The sequence below is a fragment of the Pogona vitticeps genome, chromosome 2 (assembly GCF_051106095.1).
Source record: "Pogona vitticeps strain Pit_001003342236 chromosome 2, PviZW2.1, whole genome shotgun sequence".
NCBI classification, from domain to species: Eukaryota; Metazoa; Chordata; class Lepidosauria; order Squamata; family Agamidae; genus Pogona; species Pogona vitticeps.
In genome coordinates, this window is record NC_135784.1 from 65,388,463 (window position 1) to 65,404,570 (window position 16,108).

Sequence of the window (16,108 nt, forward strand, 5' to 3'; positions counted from 1 at the left end):
TTTATGTACCTTGGGTGTAAGCCCTACTGAACACTTTTGATTGACCAGGTATAGGAATGCACTATATGCTTCTTAAAAGTTTAAATCTGTCTATTTTTTCTGTCTGACTATTTGTCTATCTGTTTATTTTTAGGATATGCAGTGAATTTGAAACCATTAAAGAACGTGCGTTAAAAGTTCCTGAGACAACAGAAGAAATGATGGAAAGTATAGCCTATATAGATAAGGCTAAGACTGTAGGTATTCAGCAGCTGTACGAAAGGATCAAGGTAAAAACTATTTTAGATTTTCATTTTTTAAAAAAATACAGATTTAGAAATGTGATACTAATGTAATTTCAGTTGATTTTTACTGGATTTTTTGTGTTGGAAGACCAGATACAGTGGTGCCCCGCTTAACGATTACCTCGTTAAATGACGAATCCGCTTGACAATGATTGATTGCAAAACGATGGTTTAATGGGAAAAATTTGCTTTACGATGATTGGTTCCCTGCTTCAGAACCGATTCTTCACATTACGATGATCCGAAAACAGCTGATCGGCGGCTCTCAAAATGGCTTCCCGCTGTGCAAAATGGCTCCCTGCTGTTTTCAGGATTTAATTTTTGCTGTACAGGCACCGGAAAATGGCCGCCCTATGGAGGATCTTCACTGAACGATTAATTCATTGGAACGCAATAACCGGTTTTTAATGTGTTTCAGTGGAGTTTTTTTCTGCTTGATGATGATTTCGCTCTACAGTGATTTCGCTGGAATGGATTAACGTCGTCAAGCGAGGCACCACTGTATGTAAAAAATTATTAGCATCCAACCATCATAACATGTTCTCATGCACAGGCTATATAGCATTGAAAATAGTTCACAATTTGTTCACACATCTGGATTTTTTAACTGTTCATTTTAGATCTGGAGTCAGTTTCTAATCTGATTCTCAGTTATCTTTCATTGTATATAAGGGGTGCTTGAAGTGCCTGAGTTACACAGTATGTACAGACTTCCACATGGTTCATGTATATTAATGCTGTTTTTCTCTCTGTAATCGCTGGCTTGCATCTCCCATTTTGGGAATCTCTTACTTATGAGAATATTCATTTCTTCTGTATTGCAATAGTCCCTTTTTCTGTCTCTCCTTATACACTTGCTCTTTTCTGCCTTCTGTGTTTTCCAAAGTAGATTTTCTTTCACTTTTCCTTTGATAATATTGATTGAATACATATACTAACCATCAGTATATAATCAATCACACATTTCTGTGAAATTGTTGGTTCTGATCTATATTTCAATTCTTGACTTAAAGCCCACCTTCAGTATAATCATATGATAACAAATCATATTGATTAGAGATGGGAGTATTCATACTTGTGTAAGGGAGTAGGGAAGGAGTAAAGGAGAAGAATACGCTAAAGATGAAAGAGCCAGGCATTAAATCTGCTACTTATGCTTTTGCAGAGAACAATGCTGTGAGGGTGGTGGTGGTAGATATGGTAATATCCTAAGAAATGGGAATGCCTGTGTTTCTTTAATGTCAGTTTCTAGTTTATTTAAAAACAGAAACAACTAATTAACTCTGTCTTGCAGGAATGCCAGCGGCGATTGAATTATCTCCTAGATGTATATTTATTTCACCCAGAAGACCTGACACTGAATGCAACTGTCCTATTATGGCCTCAGAATATTAATCCCGTCTTTGATGAAAATGATGATGTAAATATAAACATTTTGGTGTTTGAAAAAATGCATGGAGTTTTGGCCTAGCAAGTTTAAAATGTGGAGGGATAATTTTGTAGATGGCTCTTAGTGATGTTTAGCAGTCTAATTCAACTGGTCATGAGAGGTGGCAGTATTCTTGTAAGATAATAGTGTCATAAATATTGATCCCCACAGATGTGTACCATTAACTTCGTTGCCCCTTACAGATTATTGAAATGGCTAAACGTAAAGGTGAAAATGAGTTGTTGGCCAAACGTGAGAAACTGATTCTGGAAATAGAAAGGCAGACCCGTCGTATGCAGGAGTTCACAGAATACTCTGATCTGGATCGCATGCAACAGGTGTGTGCTAGATGATATCAAGTGATGGTGCTTTGTGTGAGAAATACACAGTACAGTGGTGCCTCGCTTAATGTGCAGCCCGTTTAACGACGAATCCGCATAGCGATTAAGTTTTTGCGATCGCAAAAGCGATTGCATTGCAATGATTTAGATGGAAAAAATCGCTTTGTGATGATCGGTAAGCTGTTTCACTTACCGATTTTCACATAGCGATGTTTTTCCAACAGCTGGTCAGCGGTTCCAAAATTGCCACCAGGTAAAAAAAAAAAAGGCTGCCCATGTGTTTTCTCGCCCATTCCTCGCTTACTGGGCACCGAAAATGGCGGCCGTATGGAGGATTTTCGCTTAAAGGTGAGTTTTTTGCCCATAGGAACGCATTAAATGGTTTTTAATGCATTCCTATGGGCTTTTTATTTAGCATAGCGACGAATCCATATAGCGACGATGTTTGCTGCACGGATTATCGTCGCTATGCAGGGCACCACTGTATTTAAACAACAGTCAATAAACTGTGATGTTGGCAGAGAACAAAACATTAAATCTTTATGTTGCCATGCTAATTAAATTAAACTCTTTCTTGATTCAAAGTTTTGATATTATTTTTAAAGTCTATCGATGCTTGTTTAACATTGTGTCTCCTGGGTTCTGCTTATAATCATTTGTTAATACAGCTACAATACATATTAAGTCCTTAATCTATACAGCGTGCTTCTAGCCATTGATAAAACAGATTCCAAGTTTGATAGTATTCTGAATCTTCCTTCCCTTTGATTTTTAATGTCAGTCTGTCCATTTCTGCTCAGGTCAGTATCTTTTTGATTCTTTCTTCATCTTGAAGTGCTTCTTCATTCTTCCAGTACTGTGCAAATATAATCCATGCGGCTGTTAAAATATGCAGTACAGTGGGGTCTTGACTTAAGAACGGCTCGAGTTAAGAACATTTTGACTTAAGAACCACTCTCATAGGAAAACATTGACTTGACTTACATACTTAGATTTGAGTTAAGAACTAAAAAAAAACACGTGGGAGGCAGGGAAAGTGCAAAATTTGAACTTTCAGTTAACTGTTGGCCAGTGAAAAGGGTGCCTGTCTGCTTCCTCACTCCTCCCAGCGTTTAGAGAGTGGATTGGGAGACAGTCTTCGGACTGCCTGGTACTGTACTGCCTGGACTGTATTTTTCCTGCCTTCCCTGAACCTTTCTTGACCTAAGAAAAAAAGAAACAAAATATCCCCCTCTAGTGGTCGAAGGCGGAATAGCAGCTTCCCATTAGTTTCTATGGACGGAAAAGAGCAGATACGGATCAAATGGTTCTCAATGCATTCCTATGGGAAATGCAGATTTGACCTGAGAACTTTTTGACTTGAGAACCGCCTTCCAATATGGATTAAGTTCTCAAGTCAAGACCCCACTGTATTAAATATACATTTTGTTTATCAACATTTTCTTGTATTATACCTAATAGAAAGAATTCTAGTTTAAAATTTACATTTTAAAAATTATTTTAATAAGCCATATATGTATTTTTACCCAAAATCTTTTTGCTTTATCACATGTCCACCAAAGGTGATTAGTTCCAGTTTTTTAATGACATTTCCAGCATTTACTTGACCTATTAGAAACCATTTTAGCTAGTCTATCAGGTGGCAAATGCCATCTATAGAACATTTTATATAAGTTCTCTCTATAAGATGATGCCATTTAATTAAACTCTTGTTGGTTGTCCCACTATAACAAAATTGTTTGGCTGGTTGGATAGTAGCAGAGGGGTGTAGAACATGTAGCTGTTCAGTTGTTGTTGGGCTGCATTCGCTCCCCTGGCTGGGATTGATGGGAATTGCAATCCAATACCATTTAGAAGGCCAAGCACTCCCTCTCTCTGCATGCACAATTTATGGCCAAAATAACAGCCATAGATGATGTAAGGAGTACAGGATGTATGTTGTAATTATTAACCAAAGTTTTGTTACATGTGCAGAGTGTGTTACATTGTCTGAAACAATTTTATTTGCAAAATAAAATTTTGATGCACTTATTTATTAGTTATGTAGGGTTTTTTGCCCCAGAAACTGACCCTAAGGCTGAAATCCTATATATGCATACTTAACAGAAGTATGTCCCAATGAATTCAATATAGCTTAGCTTCCCATAGGCATGCACAAAAGTTCACTGCAAAGACGTAAATGCATGAGTGGTAAAGGTTACATATGAGCATAACAGCATCTTGTGTGACAATTCACTGGCAGGCTGCAAGGTGCCATCACTTAAAACAGATCAGATGGTTTTGATCAGAGGGTGCCATGGAACCTGGCTGGAGGTAGGGGGCTGCTACTTCTGTACCATGTATGCACTCAGCAGCTATGCTCACACATGATGCTTCCTCCACTTTCATCCTGTGAAACACTCCAAGAGGGACATGAGTTAAATCCTCCTACTCACTCCATTGCACTCAGCAGCAAAGCCTGGGAATTTACCAGCAAATTATTAAATAAACTGCACTTATTAAGTGCTCGATAGCGGGAATCCTGTTGCCAAAGACACACAACCGTAAGGCCAATGATGTCATCAACTATGGTTCTTAATCTTTAAGTTTCCCATCATTCCCCTCCCTCCCTGGCAGATTCTGAGACTCCTTAGGCACCTTTTTTGATCTGGGGAAACCTTTCAGAGCCTCAGGATGGAAGGGGCTTTTAACATCCCCAAATTCTCACAAATTGTTGCAATGCCTATCCTGCATGACAGGATTTCAGCCAGTATCTCTTTAAACCGTGGTTCTATGAAAAGGGTAAGGTTACCTATTCAAATTTATTTGGAAGTAAACTGTACTGAGTTCAGTAGGGTGTATTCCCAAGTAGGTGTCTGTTCTTTTCCTAACATTCTCCCCATTTCCACTTAAAAAGTGTTATTTCTGGTATAATGCTTCATGTTTTTAGAATATTGTGTCTTAATTTGTCTTGTAGTTATATAGAATGATCCATTATTCACTGAATTGCCTAAATATTTCTCAAGAGAGTTAAATCTGTTTTCAGTATGTCACTGACATGAGAACACTGCAGAAACGCATACAAGATGCTGATGAAACTGTTGCATTTATTAATAAAGAAGAGAAGCTTTTAAATTGGGAAATAACGGAATATCCCGATTTGGAAACTTTAAAAGTTAACATCGAGCCATACCAAAAACTTTTTGTTTTTATACTGAAATGGCAACGGACTGAAAAAAGGTAATGAAATAAACAAAATTATGACTGAAAAGTTGTTAATGCTTTGGTTTGTCAAATTAAAAAATACGTGACTGTTTTTCAAAGTTCTGAGCTCATTATTATTCAGTCCTATTTCTATTAATGTACACATTTGTTAACAAAGCTGTGATTTCTAATCTTTGCATGATTTATTATTTATTATTATTTATTATTTATTTATTTATTTTAATTTGGCAAATGTTCAGTTTTGTGTTTTGATGCACTTAATTTACTTTCTACACATAAATAGAGTAAATTGTAGCAAGCAATGGCAGGAAGGTGATACTCTGACAGGAAATTTTTTGATTGTTTGCTAATAGTGTGTATGTCTCTGCCTGGCTCTCTGTCTGTTATGGGTAATTCCTGCCACCTTGATAACAAAAAAAAAGATGTGAAGAGTTTGGTCGCTTACTCATTAAGCCTGTAATTCAAAGCCATTTTATTAATCTGTACTATTTGTGGCTGTGATGCTTCTTTTTTGTGTATACACACAAGACAGAATGTGCCCAGGAAGTTGAAGGACAAGCTACCTTTCATAAATCTTGCATAGGGCCAGCCCTGCCATTAAGCAGAGTGAGGGCATCTTTAGTTGCCCATCTTTGGCTCCCCAGCTCTTTAGCTTTTTTGAAAAACAGAGCATTGTATACCATTAGATTTGTCCAGATTCCTTAAAGTCCTCTGTTGTTAAGTGCAGTAGAGACTGCCATTCGAGCACCAATGCTGAAATGCTTGTACTGTATAGTGATCTCCTGTATGGGAAGGAGGAAGCAGCAAAACATCTTGGAAACGTCCTGTCCTCTTCTCCTCAGAACAAAATGGCCGAAGCAAGGCAGCAAAATGTTTCAGACCAGTACTGGCCTTTTCTTCTCAAAAGTGTTCAACTCCTCTTTCCAGGTGTGCACTTTCCAAGAGCACCATCAAAACTACTCATGGTTGATTCCACTTTTCTTTGTGAAGCAGTCAATTTGTTTTAATATTCATGAGTTGATCTACTGACTGCAAGGGTTTCTTTATCCAGGTTGTGACAAGACCTTCTTCAGCTGTCTACTGTTCTATTGCTCAGGCTGCTTACAAAGGAAATCTTAGTCTCATAAGAATGATTTATGTTTTTTATGTTGAGTTCATTTTTTCTCATCTAACATTCTGAAGATTTCTTTCAATTTTTCTGTGATAAAATATATTTTTATAAAATTTATATGTTGATGCATGTGTGTGAAAGTTAAAAGTATTCCTCTTTAGGATTCACCTTTGCTTTACTTTTTCTAGATGGATGGATGGTGCTTTTTTAGATCTCAATGGGGAAAAGATGGAAAGTGAAGTGGATGAGTTTTTTCGTGAAATTTATAAGACATTAAGGTTCTTTCAACAAAAGCTGAAGAAAGCTGAAATAGAAAGAAAAAAATCAGTGCGCAGAGCCGTTGTGGAAGAGAGGGTAGAGGAAGAAAAAAAGGACAGTCCAACCATTTCAATGTGTTCTGCAGTCATGGAGCAGGTTAAAGATTTCAAAGTTAGTGGATATTTATAATAGTATGCATGACCTGCAGCAGAGACTTGTTTACTTTGTTGTCTGTACGTACAGAAGTGTGTTGGGGAGCAGTTAAGAATATATTGTGTATTGAAGTATATTGCATTAATGTTCTAGTAATAAATTATATATGGACACTTCCATAAAATATAGTTTCATTATAATATAAAAATATGCTGAGCTATCCATCTCTTAAACTACTTTAGGAACTCGCTAAGGCATTAACACCAGTACCAAAGAGTCTAAATGTGTGCAATATAGTTTTTAGGATATTGGTTACAGTAGTGAAACATACAAACATAGCCGCCTAGAGTGGTCACAATCTAGTAGATAGGCGGGGTATAAATGAAATAAATAAATAAATAAATACTTTAATTTTTTTTTTTCTCAACTAGGAAAATATTCCTTTGGTGACTATTCTTTGTAACCCAGGAATACGGGCCCGTCATTGGAAACAAATGTCAGAAATTGTTGGGTATGATTTAACTCCAGATTCTGGAACTACCCTGAGAAAAGTTTTGAAGCAGAACTTAACCCCATACTTAGAACAATTTGAAACCATAAGTATGGGGGCAAGCAAGGTAAGGACAAACTAACTCTTGTATCTGAGCTCTAGACAATTACTTTTATGAGACAATAATTTATTTCCAATCTGCTATAGGAATTCTCATTAGAGAAAGCAATGCACACTATGTTGGAAGTTTGGGAGTCAATTTCCTTCCAAATAAGCTTGTATCGGGAGACTGGAGTGAATATTCTGTGTGCAGTTGATGAAATTCAAACTATTCTGGATGACCAGATTGTGAAAACACAAACAATGAGAGGATCGCCTTTCATCAAACCATTTGAAAAACAAATAAAGGTATTTTTGCATAGTGTTATGTAAGTCATCTTTTAATTCAGAATGTATTCACATATTTAGGTTGATTACAGTGCATTTCTATGCATGGTTATTATTAATTTTTGTTAGCCTTTTGTTAGCCTTAAGGTAAGCACATTATTTTAAATTATTAAATAGCACTAGGATGGCTTGAAATTGTTCTTTATACTGAACTAATTTACTTCGATAAATCAGTTTGATTAAATGCAGACTTAAAAAATTAAGTACAGTTTGAAGGCCCTAATGGAAAGCAACAGTTTCTCTTAAGTGTGAGATCTGTTTGACTTTCCATTCTTTTATTCCTTCATTTTCAGTTTTATATCACATCTACTCTGTGCATAAAAATCGCTCAACGCAGTAAACCTCAAAATCTTAGAAAACCAAGCTATCATGATTCTGAGTGGTTTACACCATTGCAGCTGAAGTATAATCTTGTTTAGGGTTGTGTTTAAAAAATTCTGGTAAGCATTAACTATGCGTAGTTGATGCAGTGCTGATACTAACTATGCTTAAAATAGGCTGATGAATGGCCAGAGTTTCTACACAAATGGTTAGGAGAATGTTTGCTTTTAGCCATAGGTGCAGAGAATACAAAGGAGGAGTGTTAACTAAACTGGGCCCCAAAATGAATGAGTGGAGAGGTTTCTTTGACTCTCCTTCATTTGTATTAGATTTTTTTTGGTAACACAGGCACAAGCTCTTTAAATTCAGTTCTTTGATTTTTGTTTTAACCTACATATTATGAATATCCTACACTAACTTGATTGTATTTTTAAGGAATGGGAGGACCGCTTGATTAGAATTCAAGAAACTATTGATGAGTGGTTGAAAGTGCAGGCTCAGTGGCTGTACTTGGAACCAATCTTTTCTTCTGAGGACATAATGCAACAGATGCCAGAGGAGGGACGCCAGTTCCTGACTGTGGACAGATATTGGAAAGACATTATGAAATACTGTGCCAAAGACCCCAAGGTAAAGTAGTAAGGATTAGCAAGGATTAGTTTAAGCCACCTTGAGACCCAGTTCTGGAAGAAATAATAGTAATAATAATTACATGCCATCTAGTTGATTCCAACTTATGGCAACTCTTTAGTGAGACAAGACACAGCATGAGTAGTTAGAAATTATAAATCAAGGTCTGACCAAATAATATTGAACTTTGTGGATAATCTATGAACATTTCTAACTAGATTCTGAAAAGGAAGAGGAACTAGATATCAGCTTGCATATATGCATTAGCATATCCAATATTTTTAGAGGAAAAGCAGTCTGTGCTTCATAGATAAAAGCAAAACCTCTGACTCTGGGGATTGTGAGAAGCTATGGATCATTCTAAAAGAAAGTGTACGCCACAACACTTGATTGTCCTGATGTGTAACCTATACTCTGGACAAGAGGCTACTATTAGGATAGAATAAGGAGAAACAGAATAGTTTGCCTTTGGCAAAGGTGTTGGACAAGGTTTATTTTATCTTTCTGTGTGTTCAATCTGTATATAGAATATATAATACAAAACACTGGGTTAAATTCAGCTGAAAGGGGTGAAAATTGCATGTACATTTTAGATATGCATATGATCCCATATGATTTGCAGAAAGCAGCAATGATTTGAAATGGCTACTAGGGAAGGAAGAAGAAGGAAGTGCAAAAGCAGGATTAGGGTTAAAAGTTGAAAAGAGAAAAGACATGACTATAGAATAATTATTTAACTTTAATGTTGACAGTGAAGAAATAAAGGATTTCTATACCTTGGTTGAATTATCAGTCCAAATGGACATTGCAGCCTCAAAATCAGACCTAGAAGGGCAGGTGGGAAGAAACTAGGAAAATTTCGTAAGTACTGTATAGGGATTGTCACCAAAGAATAGGGCCAACATCATCCGTATTATGGTATTCTCAATTAGTATGTATGGATGTGAAAACTGGACAGTGGAGAAAGCTGACAGAAAAATAATCAATTTATTCCAAATATGTTGTTGAAAGAGAATATTATGGATACCTTATGGATCCCATTGGCCTCCGCAAGGAAAAGTAAATGGGTTCTAGATAGAGATAGAGCATTTGTATCCAAATACAAATATCCCCCCCACAGGTGCAGATAACGAGGGTCTGGCCCCCGGTGGGACGATTCTGTCACTGCCACGCGATGCCTTTCTTTCTTTCTTTCTTTCCGTTGCTTGTGATGGATTAGCCACTCTGCAAGCTGGTGGAGAGGCTCATCATCCTGCCTTCTCCGAGGACTAGCTAATTTATCACGAGCAACGGAGCAATAGGAAGGGAGCCCGGAGCCCACAGCAGCAGCAGAAGGGTGTAGATAACCCTTGTTATCTACACTTGTGGGGGGATATTCGTATTCCTATACGAATACTCCCATCTCTAGTTCTAGACCAAATCAATCCCGAACTCATTCTAGAAATAAAAATAACTACACGGAGGGTATTGTACTTTGGGTGCATCATAAGAAGACAAGATTCACAATAATGCTGGAAATATTTGAAGACATGAAGAAAAGAGAAAAGTTGAAAATGAGATGGAAGCTATGGCCTTATGTCTTCAAGATGTAAAGAGAGTTATTAATGGCAGGACACCTAGGCAGTCAATAGCTCATAGGTTGCCCTAAATCAGAAGGAAGTTGACAGCACATAATTTCAAGAGCTCTGACACCACTTCTGAAACCCTTTAGAATGAAATCTTCCATAGCATAAGCAGCATTTTGTTGAAGGCTTTAATCACACTTATCTGCAGGCTTTTTGTAAGTCAGGGTATATATAATAATTCAGAAAATGAAGACTGAAAAAAAATTTTCATGCATTTGAGGCTAAAAAGTAGACTAAAGAGAGGGGGAAATGAGAAGAAATATATAGAAGAATAATTAGTTTCAAAGTAGTTATAACACTGGCAAATCAAATAAGCTTTGGGAGCTGGAATCACAGTTAGCTTACCAGAAAAAAGAGGCAGTAGCTTTACAATGTGCAAGTGCCTTGTCTATATCCTCAGGCCTTACTAACTAAAACTTTACAAACCCATTCAATGTAACTCTCCAATTACAGCATTATTTTCTGCAAGTGTGCATAGTGAACATTTTGTAATGTTGTGTTGTGTTGTTTTAGGTTCTTGCTGCTACTTCACTGACAGGCTTGTTAGAAAAGCTTCAGAATTGTAATGAACTTCTGGACAAAATAATGAGAGGACTGAACGCGTATCTTGAGAAAAAGCGGCTCTTCTTTCCCCGGTATGCTGCATATTGTTTGTTGTTAAACTGAAGTGATAACATATGGAGTGGCCAAAATCCTTTTGGTGTTTTGGAAGGTTACTGTAACTTGCCTGAGCTAAATGCAACTGATTGACAAGATGACAAAGAGCTTCTCACTTAAATGCCTGGTCACATGACCAGTTGCATAATTAAGATGCACCCAATACCTTGACTAATAGCTGCATTAGCCATGGCAAATTACAAAAGCCCTATTGATGACCAATTAACTAACACCTAAACATAATAACTTACAACACTTCCTGTTTTATCATATTTTTCAGGTTTTTTTTCTTGTCTAATGATGAAATGCTGGAAATCCTATCAGAGACTAAAGACCCTCTGAGAGTCCAGCCTCACCTGAAAAAGTGCTTTGAGGGCATTGCTAAACTGGAATTTCTTTCAAATCTGGACATTAAGTCAATGTATAGCACTGAAGGTGAACGCGTGGAACTTATTTCAACCATTTCAACTTCTGAAGCCCGAGGGGCTGTGGAGAAGTGGTTAATACAAGTAGAAGATATAATGCTGAAGAGTATACATGATGTCATAACAAGGTCGAGACTGGTATGTTTTGTATTATATTCATGTTGCTAGAATATTCCTACTAGAGGCTCAGAAAAGGAAAAAGTAAGGAAGTGGATAAAATCCAGCTGATGGTACTTCTCAGCAGTAGGCAGAAGGGAAATGAAAAGCTTTCTTCTTAGTAGGTCACTTCAGTTGTTCTGCCTATCCGTGGAATTCTTTTGTCCTAGACCCTGACCCATGAGGTAGCAGAGAACTGTTCCATAGGATAGGCAGTCCAAAGCCACACAGAATAACAGTTGGCTATCAGAGTAATCCAGAAATGCTGGGTCTTCAAGCAACCTGTGCTCAAACATGGTGAAACATTTTGAAAATAGGTGAAGTCTACATAGCAGCAGGATTGTTAGATAAAGCCAAAGCTAAATGTAGCAGAGTGATCCAAGACATTCAGGAGCAAAATAAGGCAGAGACTGAACAAGTTAGGAAACCTGTCCTTAGTTCTAGTTATGCTCTTATTGAATGTCAGTCAGTCCATGTTAAAACAATTGGCATCCCTGATTTGATTATGCATGACAGGGCTAGCCTGGTACTGCTGTAAGGTATCATCCTGTTCAGGTTGATGCCTGGCATTTAGCCTGGCATCAAACTGAACAGGATGATACCTTACATCAGTGGATCTGAACAGAAATCACCCAGTGTCACATTTTAAGTGACCATAATGGTATGAGTGAAACCATTGTAACACTGTGCCACCTACTACCTTTCCACAGAGCCACTCTAGTAAGATACCATGCTTGATACTAACAAAAGACACTGAAATATCTTGGAGAATCAACAGGATGGCATTCCCCTATGTGTCTCTGAAAGCAGTTATAGTAAAGGTTCCCCTTGACATTTAGTCCAGTTGTGTCTGACTCTAGGGCACGGTGCTTATCCCTGTCTCTAAGCCGTAGAGCCAACGTTTGCCTGTAGACAGTTTCTGTGGTCAAATGGCCAGCACAACTAGACATGGAATGCCATTACCTTCCCACCATGGTGGTACCTATTTATCTACTCGCATTTACATGCTTTCGAACCGCTAGGTTGGCAGGAGCTGGGACAAGCGATGGGAGCTCACTCTGTTGCATGGATTCGATCTTACGACTGCTGGTCTTCTGACCTTGCAGCACAGAGGCTTCTGTGCTTTAACCCACACCACCACCACGCCCCTGTTATACCATGTGATTATCCAAGTTGCACTTCATTGTCAACATCAGCTTCATTTCTGCAGGGCAAGTCTGCCTCAGTGTTGATCCTGTTGACATCAAAGAAGGTGATCAAGTTAAAGATCATCTTCTAATCATCCTTTAAGAAAGAAAAAGAAAGAGAAATAATCAGCAACAACTTTTTCTAAAATTTGATTGTTTGCATTGCAATGGAGAAATTATTAGAATATCTAATCCAATGTGAAAGCATGGCCGTTGAGGGGGGAAAAGATTATGAGATGTATCCAAGCAACTACTCCCATTGATAGAACAATTTCTATCATCCAAACAGGGAAGGGGTAATTATTTCTCCAACAAAACTATAATGATAGCTGCAAATTGCTTGAATTTTGATCTAGAAGATTTGGTGAGCCCCTAGAAGAGATTTAGGAGAGGCACAGGGAAGCAAATAAGGGAAAATATGAGTGTATGATCAGAAGTTCATGAAAATTTTATTTCATCCGTTAATTGTTTGAATAAATTCTGTAAAATAACCACCATAGTATTTTCACTTGCTAGCAATAACAATATTGACCAATGTCATTAATTTTCTTAGGCATATCCAGAAAGAGAAAGAAAAGATTGGGTGAGAGAATGGCCTGGTCAAGTGGTTCTGTGTGTCTCGCAGATGTTCTGGACAAGTGAAGTACATGACGCCATAGCTAGTGGCTCACAGGTATTATAACACATATATTTCATATTTTGTTTTAGTATTTCCTTGTTTTATTTTTGTATTTTTCATAATATATTAGATTTGTTATATTATGTTGATGTTATTGAATCACTAGCCATCTTCAATTATTGACATATATCATATTTAAAAATAAGTAGGTAGCACTAAAGTCTCTCCTCTCCCAAAATAAAATATATGCAGCAATTCAACTTGGTTTGCAATTTGGACAGCTAAAGTGAGCCAGGATTTTCTCATTGGCAGCTCTTGTGTGCAATCAAGAGGCGAGAATTTTGTCACCATTCCCAAATCAGTGCTTCGAAGCAGTGCCAATGCAAGCTGTTATGCTGCCTTAGGTGAGAAGAGAAGCACTGCCGGCACTGCTGTGTGCTAGGATGGAACATTTGCTGGGGTTGTGAAAAGGTTGCTTCTCTCCCCCCCACCAGCCTCCGCTCCCTCCATCCCCTGTAGACCAGCAGCTCCTAAGCCTTGAACAGAAGCATTTTTGACAGGAGTGGCCCCCAGAAAAACTACCTAGTCACAGACCATTTTTCTTTGCCACCTGTCTCAATAATGCCTTGGTCCTGAGGATTTCTCAGGCTAGGCATTATTCACATAGCCCATTGAGAAGCAGCTGGTTTATGCAGGCTGATGGAGGACATGGAGAGGAAGGTGCCAATACCATCACTCTCCTCCTCCTTTGAGAACTGATGAGCTATGCAGAAAGCAGCCGGTTGAATAAATGGGCAAGACTGAGCACTCAATCATGTACAGTGGTGCCCCGCATAGTGAGGTTAACCTGTTCCGGATTAACCTTCGCTATGGGGAAACATCGTTACGTGGGAAACCCATTGGAACGCATTAAACTTCGTTTAATGCGTTCCAAATGGGCCCAAAACTCACCAGTCTCCGATGTTTCCCCATGTTGCGGTGGCCATTTTGGGTGTCCCGGCAGCCATTTTGGGTGTCCCGGCAGCCATTTTGAGTGTCCCGGCGGCCATGTTTAGTGTTCCGGTGGCCATTTTGGGTGTCCCGGCGGCCATTTTTAGTGTTCCGGCGGCCATTTTGGGTGTCCGACGGCCATTTTGGAACCGCCGAACAGCTGTTCCCCCATCGCAATGTGAGGATGCCCTCGCATTAGCGATGGGGAAATCCGCATCGGTATGCGGATTCTTCGTTAAACGGTGCACTCGTTATGCGAGGCACCACTGTATATGTCTTATTTTAAGCATCACATTTTGCTTCTTGAATATAGCAAATTGTATAGGTGCCTAAAATTTGGCAGGCTTACTTCTCTCAAATTTATCAGGTCTCCAAATTTCATACATATCAGCACAAAAGCAAAAATGTACAAACTAATTCAGATCTGATGCATAAATCAAATTGGATGACTCTGGATCACTTCAGCCCAAATCCAAGATCCATCCCAATGCACTGAAGTGGCTTCTAAATTTAATCGGGGTTAATGTTCAACCCTAGTCATTTGCTACATTTGGTTTGTACCTGGCAGAACTTTTCAAATGTGTTTTCGTTTTGCAGGGGTTACAGAATTATTACGATAACTTACAGCTTCAGCTAAATGATATTGTAGAACTGGTAAGGGGGAAGTTGTCTAAACAAACAAGAACCACACTGGGTGCTTTGGTCACTATTGATGTGCATGCTAGAGATGTTGTCATGGAAATGATAGAAAGTGGTATGTATTATATCAAATTATCCATATATTGATGTCTATTAGATGCTTCCCTCATTGCTCTCAAAAATGACTTCTTTTACAATTAATCCTCTCATAGTTAGAATGATTTCATTATACTGTACATACAGTATTTGTTTATCACTCCTCAACTTACAGTCCCCCAAAATGATACATAACCATAAAAATACTTTTTAAAATTCCTTAAAACTGATTAAAAACATAATAAGCCCCATTTTAAAAGCCAACGTTTTTTTAAACATAGTCAACATGTACATATTAAGATGAACGGAAAATTGGAGTAGGCAACGGGATCCTATCCAAAATTGGTTCACCTGCCTGCTAGAAGGTGCAGAGGACTGGGACCTCACTGTTTATGTTATTACCACTAGGGGTATCTCATGAAACGGATTTTCAGTGGCTTGCTCAGCTGCGGTATTACTGGGAGTATGAGAATGTTCGTGTGCGCATCATCAACTGCAATGTAAAATATGCTTATGAATATCTTGGCAACTCTCCTCGACTTGTAATTACTCCTCTTACAGACAGATGTTACCGCACTCTGGTATGGCTTTAAAAATAATTTTCTGATAAGAATGATAAGAGATCTCTAGAGAACTATAATTATATCCTCTACTTGCACTTTTGACAGTAGTTTTCAGATATTGTCTTCTTGAGGTCTCAGAATTTGTGGATGAAAAACACAACCTGCACTAAGTTAGACATGCTTGAGTTCATTTGTTTAAATGAAATGTATGCAAAGCATACAGTGGTACCTCGATTTACGAACTTAATCCATTTTGGAGCGGCATGTGTACATCAAAAAGTTTGTAAGTCGAAGTACCATTTCCCGTTGAAATGCATGGGAACGGAATTAATCCATTCCAGTATTTCAAAAGGCAAAAAGGCAGGGGGAAAGGGCTCCCTGCCTTTTTGGCTTCGGAGCTCTCAAAGGGCTTCCTCCGATGTCGGGGGGAAAGCCCTTTGAGAGCTTGGAAGGTCCTGATTGCGGCAGCAGGGACCCCCAGGG

The 16,108-nt window shown here is 38.3% G+C and overlaps 1 protein-coding gene across 3 annotated transcripts in view; it reads left to right on the forward strand.

Moving 5' to 3' along the window:
* DNAH12 (dynein axonemal heavy chain 12) overlaps window positions 1-16,108 on the forward strand; it is a 144,101-nt gene that overhangs the window by 26,574 nt on the left and 101,419 nt on the right. For all 3 annotated transcript variants that reach the window (XR_013541652.1, XM_078385322.1, XM_072989607.2), the window contains exons 13-25: window positions 134-269; window positions 1,579-1,704; window positions 1,917-2,051; window positions 5,080-5,273; window positions 6,558-6,798; window positions 7,212-7,397; window positions 7,478-7,678; window positions 8,474-8,668; window positions 10,807-10,928; window positions 11,231-11,513; window positions 13,272-13,391; window positions 14,925-15,081; window positions 15,471-15,643. Coding sequence is in view for 2 of the 3 variants with exons in the window: in XM_078385322.1 (XP_078241448.1) it covers window positions 134-269; window positions 1,579-1,704; window positions 1,917-2,051; window positions 5,080-5,273; window positions 6,558-6,798; window positions 7,212-7,397; window positions 7,478-7,678; window positions 8,474-8,668; window positions 10,807-10,928; window positions 11,231-11,513; window positions 13,272-13,391; window positions 14,925-15,081; window positions 15,471-15,643 (2,269 nt within the window). In the remaining variant the exon portion in view is untranslated. The remainder of the gene's footprint in view (window positions 1-133; window positions 270-1,578; window positions 1,705-1,916; window positions 2,052-5,079; window positions 5,274-6,557; window positions 6,799-7,211; window positions 7,398-7,477; window positions 7,679-8,473; window positions 8,669-10,806; window positions 10,929-11,230; window positions 11,514-13,271; window positions 13,392-14,924; window positions 15,082-15,470; window positions 15,644-16,108) is intronic.